This window comes from Sturnus vulgaris, chromosome 7 (assembly GCF_052056855.1).
Source record: "Sturnus vulgaris isolate bStuVul1 chromosome 7, bStuVul1.hap1, whole genome shotgun sequence".
NCBI lineage: Eukaryota > Metazoa > Chordata > Aves > Passeriformes > Sturnidae > Sturnus > Sturnus vulgaris.
Genome location: NC_142249.1, coordinates 25869280 through 25889959, shown reverse-complemented (window position 1 = coordinate 25889959; position 20680 = coordinate 25869280). Strand labels below are relative to the sequence as shown.

Here is a 20680-nt window from a genome sequence, read left to right as displayed (position 1 = left end):
TGTGCCAGGTGAGCTCAGAGCAGAGCGAACAAGCCGCCAGCTGCAGCCTGTTGCACTGGGTATGTGCGGCGCTCCTCCCTCCCCCCAAAAGGTAAGTCCCCTTTTCCCTAGCACGTCCCGCCTCCAATCCATCAGGGATCCGGGCTGCAAGGTCTGGAGTGAGGCGGGGGCTGGACTCACCTGGGCTTCTCTGGTGCAGACGCTGGCAGAGGGATGGGAAAGGGGGGGGGGGGGGGGGAGGGAGGAGCTACTAGTGACCCACATCCCTTAATCCTTGTCCTACCCTGCGTCACGCAGTTACCTAAGCCCTGAAGCAGGCTCCCCCGGCGAGGGCACAGCTCTCTGCCCCATCTCTGAGGGAACCAGTTGTGGCCATTTCCCCCATTTTCTCCTTGTAAAGTGAAACTTTGGGGCAGGGGATGTCTCCAGCCTATCTTGGCACTGGTTGCTTGGGGGTAACTACTCCTTTTCCTCCTCACTTCACCTTCTGCCGTCCCTGGCAACCTGTCTGTGCAACACTCAGAAACCCTGGAGGTAGGGATAGCCCCCCCACCCAGTCCCTGCAACTCCTTTTGCTCTCATGTGCTCTCTGCTAGCAGCATCAGACCCCCCACTTCACAGCCTGAGCCCTCCCCAGAGGACACACTGACATCAGATCCCACTCCCTTAAGCTGATTAGGGCAGTAAGGATGCATTGGAGCAGATGCCACCAAGGCTATGAGAGTGACCAGATCCTGGAGGGATGCAGAAGGGGCAGCATGGAGCCCCCACATCTGGGAACTGCTGTGATCTGGGGCATGAAAGGAGAGGAGGTGGGGGCTGACCATTCCTTCCATGGGCTGGGTATTTGCATGATTCCCCCTACACAGCCAGTTTTATCCCTGTTGCAAGCCTGAGGCTTGAGAACAGCATATGTGTGTTCCCTGAAAGGATGTCTCAAGTAGTCCAGAGGTTTCCAGCTCTGTCCTATCTCTTTGTAAGGATTGTAAGAACCAGCGGTGATGCGTGAAGGAAAGATGATGCAGACAGTGGCACCTTCCCACCCCAGCCCTGAAGTTGTTCTGGCTCTGATGGGAGAGGATTTGCCGAGTGGCTCCCGCTCTCACCAGCTCCCTTCAGACAGGAGAGGACACAGGTCACAGCACCTCTCTGTTTTATTGAAGACCAATCCCACCCCCCAGCCAGTGCGGAGCTCAGCGTGCCCAGCTCTTCTGCATCCACTGGGCCAAAGTCCTGCTCCAGAGGATGGGGGCAGCTTCTTGAACCCAGGGGGAGAGACCCAGGGCTGCCCCTTAGTGCCTGGGGCTCCCAGTCCTGCTGTCATCCCTTCTTCTGCTCCACCACCCACACTGCCTTGTCCCTGGGGATATTCCCGCTTATGGAGGGTGTCCCACCAAGCCCTGCACATGATGGGCTAAAATTGGAGTAAAACAGAAACATTAATCTTGGAAAAGATGAGCTTGTGCGCGGAGTGTAAGGGAGGTCTGTGGTGTGATCCTCGAGCACTGGGGAGAGGGCAGAGTTGCAGAGACCAGGCTGTGCTGCCTTCAGGCTCTGGTCTTGCCCTGAGGACTGGCAGAGAGCCCCACACTTGTCCCTGGCACCTCCAACCCCAGAGCCCTGCCCTGGGTTTGAGTGAACCCGTAGAAAGCATCTGCTCTCCAGACCAAGGCTTCTCCTGAGGTCTGAAGGAAGCTGCCTTCAGGCAACAGATATAGGAGGGATGGAGGAAAGGAAGTCTTTGGAGACAAAGGTGAGGGGACCAAGTGGCCCAGAAAGGTTCCCTTTCCTTGTCCCTGCTCAGTGGGACCCTCATTCATGGACACAGCTGCCCTGGGGCCCCAGTTCCTGGCTCCTCTCTGCAGGGAATGGGGAGGGCAGGCACAGGCTGGGGGCAGAGCTAAGGACATTCACGGGGTGAGTAGCATGTTGCAAAGGAAAAGTGGGTCAGTGTCCCTGCCAAGAGAGGAGCCCATGCTTTTTCCATCCATTCACACCCTGCTTTAGGTATCCACATCTGTTCCCAGGATACTTCCTCATCTGAAATTCAGGTGGCTTCCCTCCTCCAGCTACCCACATCAGAGAACTAACCCAGCTATCCTGCAAGCACCCCCCATCCCCCACACCACGCCAAACCTAAAAGGGGGCAAGTGAGAGCAGGGCACAATCCCATCCCCCATCCCTCCCCACTGAGCTTCCCAAATCCACAACCCCATGCTGCCAGGGGCATGAAGCATCCACTTGGCACCGCTGAACGTCTAATGGTAATGGTTGTTCATGTTGTTGAGGTGGGAGGCTGCCATGGCACTGAACGAAGCTGAGGGCTGAAGCCCATGCCCAGGGTAGAGGGATGGGCTGGAGCCAGGCCAGTAGGAGAAGCCAGCCGGTGTCACTCCCGAGGTCATGAGGTTGAGTTTGGAGATGCCTGAGAAGGGCAGTGGTGCCAGGTTGCCCTGAAATTTGTAGAGAGTGTGATCGGGGGTGGTTGGCTGGCACACCTGTGCCAGCCCGTGGAAGTCGAATTTGTAGGCGTAGCGCTTGCCATGGACCTTGGTCATGATGTTCTTGTCGTAGTAGTAGCGCAGTGCCCGGCTCAGCTTGTCGTAATTCATGTTGGGCTTGCTCTTCCGCTCACCCCAGCGCCGCGCCACCTCGTCAGGGTCGATCAGCTTGAACTCCCCGTTTGTGCCTTCCCAGGCGATGCAGTTCAGGTTGGCCCGGTCCGAAAGCAGCTCCAGCAAGAACTGCCACAGCTGGATCTGCCCGCTGCCTGCAAGGCCGGGCCCCAGAGAGGTTAAAGCTCCCTTCCAGGGCACAAAGTGAGGGACAGGATGTGCCCCAATCCCTTTTACCCACTGCTATGTTGCCCTCTCCCGCACTCAGGTTTTGGCTGCACATCATAGCATCTTCCCTGCTTTAGACACATAAGATGGTAACAAGGCTATGTCTCCTTTGCAGCATCCCAGCCCCATCCTACACACCACATATGAGAAGATGCCCCTGCACCTTGGGATGGAATAGGAGTGCTCAGAGGCCAACACAGATTGCAGTATTGACCTCTGCATGCTCCTACTCCATCCCAAGGATCTGCAGGATCTGGATCCAGAGTCTCTCCATCCCTCCCACCCACATTCACATGCCACTTAAAATGAATACCTGCTTGTTTGTTTTCGTGGGAGAACATGGCCTTGCTCTTTAATCAGCAGCCCCAAGAAGGACATCTTGGCAAATCCCAGATCTATCCCAACACAAATATTCCCTGCTGCCATGTCTGCTTGAAACCGGGCTGGTCTTGCAACACAGCCCCTGCTCTAGGGACATTGTGCCCTGCACAGTGATCAGCTCAACCAGATCAGGGTGCAACACTGATCTGAACTACACTACAGATAGGTGTAGGGGAGGGAGAGACTAGGACACATCATGACCTACTGTGGCTTTGAATCAGGCATCAGTGATCCTTATTTCCAGAGGAAAAATGTCCTCCCTGAGCCACGGCATTGCATCTGCAGCTTGCACTGAGGAGTATCCTCGGTGGGTACCTGTGGTGCCCCTGTGCCAGGCTGTGCACACACTGGTGCCTGGCACACCTCAACATGCCCATGGTGAGGTACAAGGACATGCTCCATCGACTCTGGCCAGCGGTCAGGAGAGGAGAGGGAATCTGGACCTTTGGGCAAGGAGGAGTCCTACTGCTGGGACCCGGCCACCCTGCTGAGCAGCCCTGCACTTACCTAGACACCCCACTTTGCCTCCTCTGAGCAGCATTCCCTCCACATCCGTGTTCCTGCTGCCAGTCCTTGCAGCACAGTCTCTTTCCAGAGCAGAGGATGTGCCTTTGCAGTTATCCCTGTGCTCTTCTACCATTATTTTGTCTAAAGGTGCTTGGACCCTGTACAGAGGTTTAGCACCCATGACCTCAGCAGCAAGAAGTCCTATAGCTCTGCTATATTTCCCACAAAAAGCTCACCTTGTTCTGCTTGGTTTAAACTCACTTATATTATCTGATGCTCCCTGTATCTTGCTCTAGAAGGAGCAGGGAACAGCTATTCTCCATCCATTCCTATTCCACTAAAACCTATTCAGACATCCCAAGCCAGGCAGTTGAGTCCGGGTCTTCCCAAGGTGTTGTATTTCCTAATTTCCCATCCTAGCACCAAGGTGAGGGATCTCTCCTCCCTAGGGTGCATCTGCAGCCCTTGCCTCTTCTCCATCACCACAGCCCCCACCCTGGCCTCCAGCTAGCTCCCACCCGTGGGTGTTCTGCTCCATGCAAAGATGTCCGGGAGGTGTTGGGGGGTGCATCTGGGTGTGGTGGTGAACCTCAATCCTGCCTGCCACAGGGTTCCATGATAATGCACCTGAGAGCTCCCTAAGGAAATATCCAGGCATCCAAAAAGATCCTTCTCACTGCAGCACGATGTTTAGAGTATGTCTGGGCAGTCTGCAGTGCAGAGGCAAAAGGGTTCCCCCAGTTCCATATTTTCTCCCTCTCCCGCCACTAAACCAGAGCTCCATTTTTTCCTGCTCAGAGCCCCCCTGGTCCCTGCCTCCTAGCAAACAGGCAAAGCTACACGGTCTAAACACTACAGTGCTGCTGTACTCCCAAATAGACTCCAGGCTGCTCCCTGGCCAGCACTGGCTCACGCCCGTGAGCCGTGTGTGGGTTTTTCCAGATGGATGGCTCCGGTTCCCCGGGACCCATCACTTCCTAGCCCTGTCCGAGCCCCAGCACTTCACGAATGATGTCTCAGCTTTCCTCTCCACTCGCAGGAATGGATCTCCCGATCCCGGATTAGCCCGCCCCACTCCCGGGATGGCTGGCAGCTCCCTCCTCGTCGGATGCCCCGGAGCTCCTGAGAGACCGAAGTTATGACCCTGCACTCTCCCCGCTGCGGGGCTCGGGGGGATGAGTAATCCCACTGATGCTACGGGACGGGAGCTTCCGACCGTCGGGGTTCGCCGCTGTCCCCGTGGGAATTGACGGCAGGATGCTCCCAGCCCGAGGCACTCGCAGCAGCAGGGAACGGGGGCTCCGCGGTGGCCGTGTTTTGCATGGGCAGTGCCCCGCAAAGGACGGGAAAGGGTCTCCGGTGGCTGCTGGGCAGGAGAGAATACGAGTGCCCCGGGGGTCCCCGCTCCGTGCCGGCCGAAGGGAGCAGGGCCTGTCCAGGGGAAGGGGCAGCGGTGCTCTTACCTTTCTGCACGCCGGGGCTGAGGGACCCCCACGCCTGGCTCTTCCCGTCTTTGAACAAAGTTTCCCCGACTGGATCTGGGGGAAAAAGAGGGCCCGGATGGGGTGGAGGGAGGGCTGGACCACCCCAGCGCCCACCCGCGGGCAGCGTCCCCGCAGCCCCCGGCCGCTCCCCCTTGCCTGCCCCGCCGCTGCGGCGAAGCCAGGAAACGCGTCCAGGAAAAAGGAAATCCGATTTCCGACACAGCCGTGGAAGCTTTTAAATAGGAATAGAAGATCCCGTGGGCTGGGGTAGGGAAGAGAGAGGGAGTGAGGGAGAGAGCTGTGGGTCGGAGGAGAGGGAGAGAGGGTAGGTGGGTGGCAGAATGGGTGACAGGAGCGGTGGGTGGAAGCAAGAATGTCTGTCGGTATTTGGGGAGTGGACTGCTGTGGAAAGGAGAGATAAATGGATAGATGGATAGAAGGAAGGAAGGAAGGAGATGGATGAATGGATGGAAGGACAGAAGAAACGATGGTGATTGGGTAGATGGAGGAAAGAAAGTGCGAGAGATGGATGGATGGAAGGGCAGGTAATGGATAAGATGATGGGAAAACAGGCTGATGGAAGGGACATTGGGTAGATGGAGGGGTTGGTTGGTAGCAGGGATGGAAAGGGGGATGCAGGGACAAGTGGGTGGGGTGGAAGAATGGATGGAAGAACAGAGGAAGGGTGGGTGGGCAGGTGGGTGGAAAGATGGGTTGGAAGAAAAGAAGGGTGGATGAAGAGATGGAAGGACAGGGTGACGGTGGGTGGATGAAGGATGGGAAGATGAGTGTGCGGGTGTGGAAAGCTGTGAGGGCAGCTGAAAGGAAGAAGGAAGGGATGGTTGTGGTGCTGGAAGGCAGGAAAAGAGAATGGACAGAGAGAGAGAGGGGATAACAGGGTGGGCGCTGGAAGGAGAGGGGGCAGAGGAGAGCCCCAGGGCCTCAGCGGGACAGGGCGGGCAGGGGCTGGGTGCTGTGCGGTGCAAGGCGCTGCGGTGGGGCAGCGGCCGAGGGATCCGCCCGTACCTGGCAGGTACATGTTGAGCAGCAGTGGCACCGCTCCGGTGCCGTGTCTCATGGCAGCTGTGGGGGCGGCCCGCGGGCTGCATGTTTTAATATTCCTGCCCCTATTATTATTATTATTATTCCACTTTATCAGGGAGCAGCTGATGGCGAATAAATGGCAGCGGGACGGGCAGGGGACGGGCAGGGGCCGGGGGAGGCGGGGGAGGGGGGAGTTTCCAGGCAACTCGCAGGGGCTGGGGCCCCGGCTCCAGCAATTTCCTCCGCTGTAATTAAAGCGGGCGCTGCCCCCCCCTCCCTCCCCCCGCTATCGGGCCCGCATCAGACTTTAATCACGGCCGCGGGTTTCTATGGAGAGCGGTTCGGGCCGCTTCCTGCCTCTTCCGCCTCCTTAACTCTTCGCAAACACGGAGCTGACATCCCAGCTGGGAGCGGGCTCGGACACTGCCTGGAGACTGCCCGGGCCCGGCCGCCAGCCAGCGTGTCGCTTGCTGACCCTCCGATGGGCCAGCATCGCCTCGGACCCCGCATCTCTCTGCACAGCATCGGCATCAGCACCGGCACTGTCCCCTGGCGTCCAGCCACAGTGCTGCTGGACATGGGGGTCCGTGCCTGCCCCTTGCCCAGCTCCAGCATCACCAGCACAGTCCTGGGTCGCCTTGGAGTTCACAGAGACCTGGTGAGTCCCCACCAGGTCCCTCCACCTCCAGGACAATGGTCATGGGATTCCTTTGCAGAACTCAGAGTTTTGGGCAGGGTAAGTGCATTTCCAGCAGTTGGTGACACCAGGTCATATAACAGCTCTGCCACCTCCATGGCTCCTCTGTGCCCTTCTGAATAGTCCGTGCCTCAGGGAAAGTTAAGCCTGTGACCATCCCACAGCACCCAGCCTTGTCCCAACCTGTTGCACATCTTTATTAGGATCCGTAGAAGCAGGATAACCCCCAGCACCCACAGAGATGTCTTCATCTGCTTGACCTGGGCAGCACAGGGTACGTTCTGAAGACAGGAGGACATTTAGTTGAGAAACTTATAATGGAGAAAGGTGATACCAGCTCCAAAAAAGACACATCTGGCCAGGTTTTTTCGCAGTCACCCGTGGCTCCAGCTGCTATATGCACTTGTGGGGTGCTGTCAGAGTCTCTGTCCCCCAGGTCATGAGTGGACCCTCCACTTGGGTCCCACAGATTGAGGCAGCCAGGCAATGTGCCAGGAGCTGTCACCAGTTCTATTCCATGAATCCAATACTGTACAGCCAAGCTCACAACTTCTCCTGTAGTGTTTCATTGATGTCTGGCAAAAGGAGCTCTTATGCTGGATTTAGCTGCCTTTCTGAAAAGTGATCATTGCAAGGTATGAACCTAATGGAAATAAGGATACAGCCATGCCAGACTCACTGTTATTATTTATACTGCAGCCAAAATGTGCCTGCTCTTCATAAGAAGCTGCAGCCCAAGGGGAGCAATGCTCAGTTGCAGTGACACAGCCCAACAGAGCTGGTGTCTCCTCTTGGCAGGGGATGTCCAAAATGTTTAGGGAACAGGGAGTCCCTTGGTTACTGAGCTCCACCTCTGCTCCAGGTGCTCCACCTCTGCTGCCCATCTCCATCACGGAAAAAGACCAGATGCTGGCAAGGTGAGACATGAGACCATGGAATTCCCCCAGCAATTCACCACCAATCCTGCTTGGATGTAACAGTCTTTAAAAAGTTTCTCTTATCCTAACTTGTTCCCTGAGCTCCCCTGAACCTCTCAGTGGAGTGTCCAGCTCTGTACAGCATAGCAATCCTGTCTGCTCCATGCATCCCTCTCCTCCCCAGCCCCTCAAAGTGCAGCTCTCCCAGCAGTGGCTCCACAGCCTCCCAGACTTGCTTTCGCTGCCTGAGTCACTGAAATAAACCGCAGGCAACGGAAAACAAGCCCCGGAGACAGCAGGGTGAGGTGGGGAGAGTGACAGACCCACCAACCCGTCCTCTTCTGGCAGCCTGGGTGACCATGATACTCGTCCAGCAAACCTGCAGGGTGGACGGCATGGAGGGGGTATCTGGGCTGAGGGACATTGCATCAGCCTGGAGCGGGACGGGGCGGGGGTGCAGTAGAGATCAGGCTGAGAAACAGGTTTAGGGCTGCAGGAGCTGGAGAAGGGGGTGTTTTGGAAGGCACTGGGGATGGAGACACCCGAGTCCCTGGGAAAGCCGGTGGGTGGGGGGCTTAAAGTGGGATGTGAGGGGACTGGGGTCTTTGAGTGATCTGGGGTCAGAGGTGTGCAGAAGGGGAGGGAGTGTCAGATCCTAAGAGCTGGCAAGCCCTGTGTCCACGTGGAGCTTTGGGGACCTGAGTGATGTGACCCCAGGTTCACGGAGGAGCTGGGACATGGGGGAGCTGGGGCAGACCCAGAGGATGGGGGAAGGCAGGGTATATGAGAAATCCAGGAAACAGGGACTCATGCTCATGGGGGAACAAGGGACTGGGGTGTGGGTCTGAGGGGGATCTAGAAGATGAGGTTTCAGGTCTGTAGGGCTACTGGGGACAGAGCTCGGACGTGTGGAATACCCAGCTGGAAGCAGCTGCAGGTCCCTCCGGCTGCAAGAGTCTGTCTGCCCCCCACCCCCCACTCCAGTGCTCTCGTCCCACCCCAAGTGGATCAATAGGGACCCCAGACTTTGCAGTGACCCCCCAAGCCACCCCTACACCCCCATCACAGCACTATGTTCAGATGCCCGGGAAAGCTTCACCTGTGAGCCGGCGTTGTGGAGCGGAGCCGAGCTGACGTGGCCCTGGGCTGGCTGCACCTGGCCAGGTGTGCCGGAATGTGTTTGTGCTGGGGGAGAGGCCCTGGTGGGGTGGGGCCAGTGGGGACACAGAGGAGACAGGGGAGGGCTGGGGAGCACCCTGCAGCCGGGATGCCATGAAGGCTGGGGATACACAGGTGCTGGGTCTTCTGCGCAGCAACAGCTGGGCTGGAGGGGAGAGGGGGTATGCAGGGATACACTTGTGTGCTCAGTCGTGTGCAGCTCACACACACACACACACACACACACACACACACACACACACACACGTCCTGGGTGTGGGGAGCACAGGACAGAAAGCCTGTGCTCCGGGAGGGCTTTGGAGTGCCAGAGCAGGATAGAAGACAAGGAGGCGGAGAGGAGGAGGAAGCGATGTCCTGGGTGCAGGGAGCACCTCGGGATGGGTAGCCTGCACCCCAGGAGGCTTCAGGGTGCTGGAACCAGATGGAAGAGGAGGAGGAGGCTGGGAAAGGGTGCTGGAGGAGGAGGAGGCTGGGTGGGGCAGCCGGTGTCCCGGAGCCGGATACTGGCACGGATATGCTGGCGTGGCAAGGCTGGGGGAGGACACACACACCTGCTAGCATCAAGCCAAGCCCCCTAACACCTATGGAACACTACCCTCAGACCTCCTTCCCCTGACCTCTGCAAAACCCACCTCCCCCCCAGCCCCTCTGTGCCAGTGCCTCCAAACTGGACATAACTGTGGAAGGGCCCCTTTGGCGTCAGTGTCTCCTCCTGCCCCAGATTACCCCTATGTTCTTCCTCCTTCCCAGGCCCACTGCAGGCAGGGACCACCTTCTCTCTTCCAGAGAGTGCAGAGGAAGGAGACCTTGAGTTTGCAGTCTTTGTAGCAACCAATTTCCCTGGCATTGATCCTGGCAGGAGAACCCAGGGCACAACCCTGCTGGATGCTTCTTCCCAGGGCATAACCCTCTTGGATGCCCCCTCCCACCTCCTGCGCTTTCTTTGCCCAGTAAGTTCCCATTTTCCCAGCCAGAGCATCATAGCAGTGGAAATGTGCATGGACGAGAGGTGGGGTGCAGAGAGCTCAGCCCACGGTGGAGCTGGCCATGAGCCCAAAACTGCCTGGGGAAGGAGAAACCTCACATTCCACCCCACAGAGGGTCCTCCCAGCATGGCAGCTCCCTGAGGAGCAGAGCAGAGGCAGGAACACTCTTTTTTTGACAAATGCCTTTATTTGCTACCGGATAGAGGTCTATTGCACAGCAGCCTGGAGGCTGCAGGGCACACAGCCCTGCCCCTGTTCAGTGCTGGACGCGGCGGATGGATTGGATCTGGTTGGTGTGGGCCTGGCTGCTGTATTCATTGTACTTCTTGAACTCGCCGTTCTGTCTGTCCCGCTCCAGCACGTACTGGTAGCCCCTGTATCCTGGGTACTGGTATGCCACCCACCTGCAGGCAGACCCTTGGCTCAGAGCCTCAAGCCAAATCATCCCATCCCATCCCATCCCATCCCATCCCATCCCATCCCATCCCATCCCATCCCATCCCATCCCATCCCATCCCTCTGCTTGCCCTGGGAGGAGAGGGACAGAAAATAGCCAAAGGCTTGTACTTCCAAGGAAAAGATAGAAAGAAGGCATCCCTTTTTTGAGGGGGACCCCCTTCCAAATCCAGGGGTTTATGCAGGAGGGAGGTGCTTGCTGAACCTCTGCCCTTGGCACCTCCAAGTCCCCGCCTCACTGGCTGCACTCACGCTCCAGCGTTCACTTTGATGGATGCCACCTCCTTGTTGCCCCAGCCCATGGCCTGCAGCGAGGGATAGTCGTCACTCAGCTCAAACTTGTGACCCTGGAAGTTCTCAGCCTCGTAGAGGATGACTTTGCTGTCATTGTGGTTCTATGGAGAGAGCTGGAGGTCAGCAGGAATGTGTTGGCTTGCCCAGGGATAGAGCATGTGGCATCAGTGTGACACACACCAAGGCACTTTGAGAGGCCTGGGATCATGACCAACTTTGTCTTGGCACCCCCTCAAGGGGACACCCCAGAACTGCCCCGAGGATGCTGCTCTCATGTCCCTGTGGTCCCAGTGCACAGCTGTCAGCGAGAGTTAGTGGCTGCAACCTCTGAACCTGAAGGGACTGCTACCCTTGGCATCATCACACTCCCCAAAGTTGCAGGAGGGTTCAAGGCAAGGCAGGATGCTGAGAGAGTCGTCTCAGCTCTGTGGGGCCTTTCTGCGTGCTGGACACGGAGGGGTTAATGACTGGGACACTGAGTGATGCAGCACTGTCCCCCGTGCCCAGCCCCCACATGCATCTATCTGCACCGAGGAGCAGTCCTGCCAGTAAGGAGTGATCTTATCGCATCCCCTTTATTAAAGCCTGAACATATCTGCCTGGTGATTATTAAAAGTTGGGGGGGGGACCCCCGCTCGGAGGCGCAGACGTGCCGCTGCTGCGAGCACCAATGTGTCTGCAGATGGAGCGATAGAGCCACGTCTGCCTGGGCACGCCTCAGGTACCCTGGCTGGGAGGGGGACAGACCCTGCACCCCGAGCATCCCTGCGGTCCTGCCAGCTCCTCTCTGTTCATCCCATCCCCGGGAATCGGGCCTTGGGACCTCAGTCTGGGAGGTGGTTCTCCAAAGCACAAAGCAGAAGGAGCTGGAATTGTGGTTCAGGCTAGATTTTAGAACTAAAACGCCTTCCGGGATCTTTGCAGGGAGGTGGGAGCTGGTAGGTGCAGCTACTCCTCCAATTCACACGTACCTCTGTGTATACCTCACCCCTCCATCCCATGCCCCATATAAGTCATCCTTCAGTCTGTCCCTCATTGCCTCCATGCTGGGCTGCCTGGAGGAGGCTCTGCCTGCCCTGAGCCCTCCCTCTGTGGTGTCCCAGTAACTCACTGCGCATTTGACAGGCCGGAAGGAGAGGAGGTGCTCGGTCCGGTAGCCACTGTTCCCGCTCCAGGCCTCCCACCGGGGATAGTCACCCTTCTCCAGGATAAACTGCTGTCCCTGGTACTCAGGGTATTCGAAGCCTACCCAGCTGGAGGGAAGAGGAGAAAAACCCTCAGGGATGTGTGACACAGTCCCCAAGATCAGTCAGGGGTCAACTTCCCCTTCCTGAGCAGGGGACAGAAACATCCTGGCAGTTTATGGGTCCGCCACAGATGTTGGGGCCCTTGCTAGCAGCAAATATCCCTTTTGAAAGTGGGACCTCTCTCTCTAGAGCCACATCATTGCCTCCAGCCTGTACCTTGGCTTGCAAAGGTCTCCCTGACTAGCAGATGGGAAAACACAAGGAGCACAAGCAGGGAGGTTGCATGATTAGGCTGTGTCATAGTCGAGGAAGAACTTGGGTGTTCTGGCTACCTAGTAGCTCCCAACAGTCCCCTGGGAACAGTGGGTTTGCTGGAATGGGGTGTGCCAAGGGGCCGCGGGGCTGGCGGGGCACTTACGGGCCAGACTCCACCTTGATGGAGCGGATCTTGCGGAAGCCACGCTCCATGATGCTGGGGCACTCCATGAGGAATTCGCAGCGCTTGCCCTGGAAGTTCTCCTCCTCCCACACCGTGATCTTGTACTGCCCCAGGGTGTCCATGGCTTCACTGCTGGTCATACGGGTCGCTCGGCTGCTGGCAGAGCCCCACGTGTCACCCCAGGGCAGGTGCCCACCATCAGCCCCCAGCCACTCTGCTGCCTGCCACTGAGCCCGGTATGCTGGTGGTACTGCCCTCACACATCCCATGCCACTGGCCCCTTGCCCTCCCAGGCTGGCATGGGGGCATTTCCCATTCCCTTTCCTTCGGTGCTGGGGGATCTCTGTCTGGTGAACCCCAAGTTTCAGGGGGAATTTACAATTCCCCATCTCTCCATGTGATGTACCCGGGACTGCCTCAGTTTTTCTCCTCCCAAGCTCCCTGCGATGGCTCCAGAAGCTGCCTGGGTGCAGTGGCACTGTATCCACTGCTGGGAGGTAGCGGTGACCCCAGCTCAGGCGCAGGTGCAAGTTCAGCCCTGGGGTAGAGCAGCCCGGCTGTTCTATCCCTCCTGCCAGGGTCCCTCCTGTTCGCACAGGGCACTCCCGCTGTGCCACACTGCACCCCGGCACTCGCCCTTCCCCAGGGCGAGCATTGGGTGGGGGGCTTGGTGTGGGGGTGAAGGGAGCGGGGCAGCGCTGTGCAGTGAGGTCTTGGGCGCTCACAGCCTGGTACTTACTTGGTCGGAGGGCAGGGCACAGAGGCGAAGGTGGCGGTGCCGGCGCCGGCTTTTCCCCTCGCCCTTTATAGGCGGGCGCTGAAGTGCCGATGGTGCAGGCGGCCAGGGCGCTGTGTCAGCAGGCAGGGGATGGGGGGGACGGGCTGCTCACCCACCCTAGACTCCGGCTGTCCATTCCACTTAGGCAGTGTGGCGAGAGTGGCCCCCCCGCGCCCAGCGAGGCTGACAATGAAAATGCTGGGCTGTGTTTGCGCAGGGGCTCAGGGCACAATGGGCAAAGGGCCTGACGCGCCGCTTTCCTTTCTGCCCCCGGACAATGTCCCCGCTTGGCCCAGGGATTAGAGACCCAGCCTTTCCCAGGGCACCCGCAGCCTTTGCCAGGGTTGAGGCTTGTGGGAAGGAGGTGCCAGGGGGAAGCGGGGATTTACCATCTGGGAGCTGAGGGGCACTGATGTCCTCACGCTGGAACACAGGGATTATCTGGGGCTACTTCTGCCCCTCCACGTGGGACTCTGCTACCATGGGTTCCTTTTCCAGCCAGGCCATGCAGGAGTTCCTGTGTTGGCTGCAGACTGGGCGCTAAGGGACCCCAGTTACATGCTTGTAATGGCCTGAGCATTTCCCCTGGCTTGACAAAGAGCTCCCTGTGCTCCCACTTATCTCCCACTCGGGCAAAGGACGCTATGCACAGCAGGAGGGGACCAGCTTTGGGACAGAGCTGTGTCCTTCACCTGGACAGGAGTACCAGCCCTGCCTGGAACTGCACCATGCCATGCAGATATTCCCAGTGCCTCCTACCAGGATCTGGGATGGATGAGGCCAGCACAGGCTGGAGGAAAGGAGGAAGAATGCCCTGTTGAGCTGTGAAATCCTGGGTGTCTAGGCAGCTGTGTTTCTTGCAGCATCCGTGTGTAGTCTGTGGGGAGGCCGGACACTCTCCACCTTCAGCTGGCACCTGAACAAGGGCAGGACCATAGCACCTCAAACCTTCCCAGGAAAACCCCAGCCCTTCTGGGTGTCCTGGGCATGGGGTCAGCACCACAAGAGACCCGGGAATTGTTGGTTATGGAGAATGCATAATGAATGTGGGCAGCTGGGGGTGGTGTTAGTACACCTGGCATCAACAAGAATCGGGGATTGAGGGGTGACAGCAAGGACGGGCTGAGGGCAGGACTCGCGGGTCCTCTTCGTGTCCTCCCCACTGCTCGATGGCTCTGAGGCTCGGTGCGAGTCCGCGCCGATGCCTGCGGGTCCCAGCAGAGGGTGCAGCCTGGCAGCGGTTGGAGCAGGCTCCAGCTCACGGATATTAGTGGCCCTTGGCTGGGAACAGGCTCTGGGGAGGCGATTTTCAGCTTGCGTTACCTGAAGTGCTCCTAGCAAGGAGGGGGAGACCCTCTTGGAAGTGTCTGGGGAAGGAGAAGGTGGAGCGAAGGATAGGGATGCTCCCTGGAGAAGGAAGAGCACCCCGGTGCAGCCTGGTGGCCTGGGGACATCTCTCAAAATGCTGGGAGACAGGTCTGGGCAGCGCTTAGGGAAGCCATCACCTCTGCGAAGGTGAGGCAAGATGCAGAGCTAGTGCACTGCGGGATCCCTCCACGGTGCTGCCACCCGTTGCCTGGGCTGTGTGCACAGAGGTGTGGGGCACTGGTTAGTTTGGAGTGCTTGAGACATGAGTGCAGACTGTACTGGGTTTCAGACAGTACTCACTGGGATGTGCCTCACCTCCTTGGTACATTCAGGGCAGCCACATGGGAGCCACAGCCACATCAAGGCACAGTGGATCAGTGAGGTCACTCGTGAGGAGCCCTCCCCTACTGCATCCCAGAACGCTGATGCAGCTTGTCCTTCCTGGGCCATCTCCAGGTAGTCTCTGTCACCAGCCAGCATTCCCCCAGCTAGGTCACCTGCAACCCCCAGCCACACCTGCCCAGCTGGGAACAGGGGCAGAGGGAGCTGGTGCGGGGGCAGGCAGTGACTCTGCTCAAGGGCAGATGTTAATACTGGCTGTGGGAGCTGGTTAGCACTCGCCCAGGGCCTCCTGCATAGGCTAATTTAATAAGGGCCCCTCGTAGCTCCCGGCTCAGCTTGTTCCCTGCACTAGCAAAACAGATCATGTTTCTCAGTGCCACTGGGCACAGCGCAGCAGCCGGCAGCCCAGGCACATGGTGGGAGCACAAGGTCACCCAAGTGCTCCATGCCGAGCCCAGACCATGCCAACCATGGGGTTGTACACCGTGCATTGTGCAGGCACTGAGCATGCAGGCTGAAAGGCAGCCACAAGAGATGTGAGGGAGGTGCTGCCCAGGAGCCCTGATGTTGATGCCACGTCTGTGGCAATACACAATTGTACCTATGGATGTTATGAATATCTGGGCTAGCTGACCGAAGCAGCACAGCTGTGTGCAGTCCCCCTGGCTGACAACATGGGCTGAGCCCTAGTCACACCCTGCAAGGACCTCTAGCTGTTTTCTCCTTCTCCCCAGTCCTACCGGAGGCTGGACGGCCACTCCAGGGAGCTGGAGGTCTGGGGGCTGGGCCGAACAGGAGCAGATGGAGCTGGTGCCGGCCCCTGTTTGTCTTTCTCCCAGTTGCCTGGTGCTCTGTTTGTTCTGGGGATGGCTTCCTGCTGTCAGGGCCATAACAGGTGGCTTTTATTTGCAGGGTCTGGCTGATTAGATCAGGGGTGGTGTGTCATTGCCCCCACACAGCCCCACTGCTCCCTTTTTCCTCCCCTTTCTCCCCCAGCCTCATTTCTATGGGAAATCATCCTCCTTGACAGGGATGCAAACACACTCCTCTCCCCAGTCACCTGTGCTTCAGAACTGCTCTGGACATGGCCACACCAGGATTGGTTAATCTCAGCCAAAATCCCTACTTCCACCTGCTGGATCCCTGGATCCCAGAGCCAAGAGGGTTGCTGGGATCCCCAGTGCCACTTGTCCCCTCCAGAAGCTTTGCTGGCCACATGAGCCATATGTGTACAGGCACACACCTGCCATAGAAGCCTCCTCACACAGGCGCTGCTTTGCACGGGGAGCCCTGGCACATGCCAGCTGCCCCACATGCACGTGTCCCCTGTGCACCCAACCATGCCATCCCTGCAGCCAGAAACTTCTGGGATCACAAAGAGCCTGGCAGATGTTGCTGGGATTAGCTCCCACGCAGGCGCACACGCACGCCATGGGCTGCCAGCTGTTCCATGCTGAGCGGTCCCAGGCACTGAGATTCCCTTAAGGCTGGGCTTGCCGCATACCAGATGCAGCTCCTGCTACTCCCAGGGCAGGATAAGGCCAGAGGGTGAGTGGGAGAGGAGCCCACTGGGGACCAAGATGTTGACTGGTCTCAGGGTACTGTCACCAATAGCTAGGGAAGGGCAGGGATGAAGTGGAGGTCACAGAAAATGGGACACAATGCAAAGGGTACCCACATGTTCTCACTCGCAGCTGGGTCTTGCAAACAGCTGGCTGAGATGCTCCTCCATGCAGCAGCCATCACCCTAGCCTCAGATTTCTACAAGCACCTCAGCCAGCCATCAGTACCCCCACTGGAACCTGCTCTCCAGACCTGCCCACCTGCTTCCCCCATAGGCACCGTGGCCACCCCAGGCATGCTGCTCACCCCCTCCTTGTGGGACTGTGGCTGCCTACTCTGCCCTGTGGTACCCACAGCTCTGGAGGTGCACCTGCAACAACCCACCAAGACAAGGATAATCCCAGGGACACAGGCTCACCCTGTGCCACCCATTCACAATCTGACTCTGGCTGCCCCCGGCATGGCGGTGTACTCAGTTCCCAACTCTGCCAGCCTTGCTCAGTCCCCACGAACTGCCAGGGGAGCTGTGGCCTCACCTGCCTGCTCCCCACTGTTCCCATGGGTACTAATCCCACCTGAAGGTCAGGGAGGCTCCACCAGCTGCTTACCTCCTGCCTGTGGATTACAGCCTGGGTGTGAGCAGGTGGCAAAGGCTGCTTCCCCAGGTTGGCCCAGCCCTGGTTGGAAACTGACAGCAACACAAAACTAAGTCAGACTGCTCCAAAAGGGAACCCAGGGTGGCATGTCCCTTTCAGCCTGAGGTGTCCCCTTTGACACACCCTACCCAGTTAGGGATGCCAGGCACTGGGGCAAAGGAGTCCCCTGGTCCAGATCCTGACCTGAAAGCCCGCTGGTGCCAGCCACTGTGACCGCTTGCTTGTTACTACAGATGATCTCAGCCTGGCACCTCCAGGGCACCCTATAGCTGCAGTGCCTTGGAGAAGCCTACTGGTCCTCACAGAGTCTCCAGTGCAGACCAGTCCCAGGGGTGCGGTGATGGAGACAGGAGCATGTCCCAACCCACACCCAGCCTGACCTGGATGCAGCTACTGATGTGTCTCCTCCAGTACATTGTATCATATTTGGAGGGATACCACGGGGTGAGCACAGCTTCCCAAATGCCAGCTTTACCTATAGCAACTAGGATGTTGTCATGGAGGTGCAGAGTGAAAGATTAAGGCTGGCAGCCCCTGACAGTCTCAAAGCCAGGGGGTACCAGCTCAGCTGGCATCTGGCCAAGGTTCTACTCCACCCCAGTACTTCTCCACTGCCCTATTGGCCACATGTGTAGTGGTGGGTACCCCAAGTCTGGGTGATGCTTATGCAGGAGGCAGATTAAAAGGTTGGTAGTGGCAGGTCCCCTCCTCCAGCAGCTCTGGGATCAGCACTGGCAGGGGCTGAGCCAGGTACTGCACAAGAACAGAACATCCTGCCTCAGGGTTCCCAGAGCCGGCAATAGCTGGGCCAGAAGCCGCAGCCCTGGCAACCTGCTCATTGTCCATCCCTTGGGCAGGCTGCCCACGCACTTCCCAGAGCCACTGGCTGGGAAGACAGGAGCCCCATTGCTCACCCTTCCCTGGAGGCCCTGTGAGAGGATGGGGCTGAGATGCTCCAAGATGCAGGACTAATACAAGCTCTGGGTTTTTCCCCCCAGCATCTTGAATCCTTTATCAGGGCTCTCCCTTATCCCTTTCTCTCATGGGGGTTCAAAGACATTTTTTGGGGGCAATTGTAAAATATGTCCCCTCATCCCAGTGGTCTGTGGGTGCAGGGGGGAGGATGTCAGGCTGTACCTGTGCTGTCTCTCTGATACTGCCCACGGCCAGGAATGGGTTGGAGTGTGCAGAATTTCCTGTAGTTTCACCACAGCAGAATGCAGATCCATGCCTGGGACCCACCTCTCCCCTCCACCCTGCTTGACAGAAGGTGATAAGCTTGTCCCAGAGCCCAGGCAGACTGAAGACTCCCTCTCCTTAGTGTCTATGGCAAGGAGTGATGTGTGGGATGGACTCACTGCCAGGTGACAGTATCTGAAGCTACAGTCTGGCAAGGGGAGTGCAGGACGCCAGCACAGAGTGGGGACAGTCCCTATACTCTCTGCCCCAGATCTGGCCATGCCAGAAGCAGGTTGGAGCAGCACTCTGGCCTCCAACATTACTTCATCCCCAGCGACACAAGCAGCCTGTCTGCTTGTGCAAACTGTCTGGATAACCACAGTGATGCTGGGACAGACTGACTTTCAGGGGCAGGGAGTTCCTTTGCCTCAGCACCTCCTTCAGGAACAGCAGAGATGTGCCAAACAGGCTGAGTGGGGTCAGTGAGGTCTAGGGATGCTCACACCACTCTGGTTCTCAGCCCCTGAGGTGCCCACACAGCCCTGTGGGCTGGTCTCCTCCAAGGCACTGGTGTGCTGAGGACAGCCAGCTGTGTCTCCCACATCCTGAAGTAAAGCAGTGCCTGCCCCAGAATGGCACACCCCATCCGGGCTGGGCAGGACATGAGCGGCCCAGAGGCTGCCAGCAACAGTGCACACCTCTGCTCACACCCCACCTTCACCTAATGCATGCACAGCAGGAAGCAGAGCAGCATGCACAGCAGGAGCATGGCCAGCACCACCCGTTCAGCTCAGCAGAACACACACACATGCATACACAGGACAGGGATGCACCAGCTCTGCTCTGCCTGCCAGGACGGGCACACACATTGAAACACCTATGCAAATACACAGGCATGCATGCACATACACACCTGTGTGAAACTATACCTATGTGCAAATCCAAACCTGGGCAGTTGCGGCTCCCCAGTGTTCCTCCTGCACCCTGCCCTCCCCATGCAAATCCTCCTGGCACGGAACTGTGCGACGGAAATCCCCAGCCCAAGTCCCCGGGTCCCCAGAGCTGTGCCACTGGCCATGCAGAGCCTGGGGTTTGGGGAACAGCACCACGCAGCACAGACAGTAATACACACCACTGTGCCTCATCTCATACTAGCCTGGTGCAGCCCTTGGTACCAGCACTGTCTCTGACATGTAGAAGTGGGTGTTTAACGTCTCTGGCTCTGCCTGTCCTGAGGAGAAGCTCACCCTTGGGTGCTAATCCTGTCAGAGAGTCATTCCCCAGGTAACAGAGCCCTCAGGGCAATGTGGCTTCCCGGGGCCATCCCGCCCTTGAACGGTTTCACGGATTCCCAGTGCCACTGGGCTGACAGAGCTGGGGCAGTGAGAGCAGGCTGGGAGGGTGGCAGGAGGACAAGTAAGCTAGGGCATAAGACAGCCCAGAGGTGCTGGAGCAAACAAGCAAAAGCGGAGGTGGCATGGCCTTATTTCCACAGCCTTGCTCTGCCAGATACCATCTCCACCAGGCTCTGCCCCCACAGGGACACACGTGCAGTGACTGGAGCACATGGACAGCAGGGTCTGGCTTTGCTCAGAGTTATTAATCATGTTCTGTTTGATCCCAGTCTGAGTAGGGCAGCTGCAGAGGGTTGTGCATATCGGGGGATGTGTTGTGCTTTCTCAGCTTTTCAACTTTGCCAGGATTGGTAGCAGGAGACACAGATCCTGGAGATACAGCCCCAAGGGGCCCATATCACAATGATGACAAATCACCACACCGTATGGGGGCTGTTCCCAGGCTAGGATGCACACTTAGCTCTGGAGGGATGCAGGGAGCATGGCAACTGTGGAGATACTCTTTGATTTTGGCCCCTACTTACACCATCTGTTGGAAACTTCCCAAAGCATCTGCCCAAACAGGAAGCCTTAGAGGTGCCTCATCTCTGCCCCTTGCGGAGGCACCCCAAGGAGGAAACAGGACTCTCCTGCTCCAGGATTGGGGCTGCTGAGCTTTGTCCTGTGCATAGCTGCATGGGAATGAGGGAAAGCAGCAGGAATCCTCCTGCCCCTTAGCACACTCCTGAGCTCCTTCACCTCCAACCTCTCCTCCATCCACGCTGGGTGGATGGGCTGAGCTTTTTTGGTGTTTGCAGAGAGGCTGCAGATGGGATCAGGATCCATCTGTAAACTCAGAGCATCCTTGAGCATGTCGAGACCAGAACTGGATCCTGTGCTACAAAAGTGCCTGTGCCTGAGGGGCAGAAGCAGCTAAGGGCTGACAGAAATCACAGGCAGAGCCAGGCGTAGACAGTAGGGAGGTG

General features: G+C 58.0%; 2 protein-coding genes across 2 annotated transcripts; both read right to left on the bottom strand.

The window, feature by feature from the left end:
* Positions 1–1136: 1136 nt before the first annotated feature.
* Positions 1137–6293, bottom strand: FEV (FEV transcription factor, ETS family member). Its single transcript, XM_014888094.2, has 3 exons — positions 6242–6293; positions 5195–5269; positions 1137–2770 (listed from the first exon to the last, which is right to left on the bottom strand). Exons 1-3 carry the CDS (start codon positions 6291–6293, stop codon positions 2259–2261), a joined length of 639 nt encoding a protein of 212 aa, XP_014743580.1. The 3' UTR covers positions 1137–2258.
* A 3945-nt stretch (positions 6294–10238) lies between these two features.
* CRYBA2 (crystallin beta A2) lies at positions 10239–12968 on the bottom strand. The gene is made up of 4 exons (XM_014888095.2): positions 12454–12968; positions 11900–12041; positions 10747–10889; positions 10239–10442 (listed from the first exon to the last, which is right to left on the bottom strand). The coding sequence occupies exons 1-4, from the start codon at positions 12861–12863 to the stop codon at positions 10295–10297; spliced, it is 843 nt and encodes a 280-aa protein (XP_014743581.2). The 5' UTR covers positions 12864–12968; the 3' UTR covers positions 10239–10294.
* Positions 12969–20680: the final 7712 nt, after the last annotated feature.

What these genes read in the sequence shown, in the direction of transcription:
- FEV (XM_014888094.2), bottom strand. Translation starts at nt 6,293, where the DNA reads ATGAGACACGGCACCGGAGCGGTGCCACTGCTGCTCAACATGTACCTG. An exon ending in GCTCAACATGTACCTGCCAG is followed by an intron (nt 5,270 to 6,241) that starts GTACGGGCGGAT and finishes TTTTTCCCCCAG; the next exon opens with ATCCAGTCGGGGAAACTTTG. An exon ending in CAGCCCCGGCGTGCAGAAAG is followed by an intron (nt 2,771 to 5,194) that starts GTAAGAGCACCG and finishes CCGGCCTTGCAG; the next exon opens with GCAGCGGGCAGATCCAGCTG.
- CRYBA2 (XM_014888095.2), bottom strand. Translation starts at nt 12,863, where the DNA reads ATGGGGAATTGTAAATTCCCCCTGAAACTTGGGGTTCACCAGACAGAG. An exon ending in ATCAAGGTGGAGTCTGGCCC is followed by an intron (nt 12,042 to 12,453) that starts GTAAGTGCCCCG and finishes TCTTCCCTCCAG; the next exon opens with CTGGGTAGGCTTCGAATACC. An exon ending in TCCGGCCTGTCAAATGCGCA is followed by an intron (nt 10,890 to 11,899) that starts GTGAGTTACTGG and finishes CTCTCTCCATAG; the next exon opens with AACCACAATGACAGCAAAGT.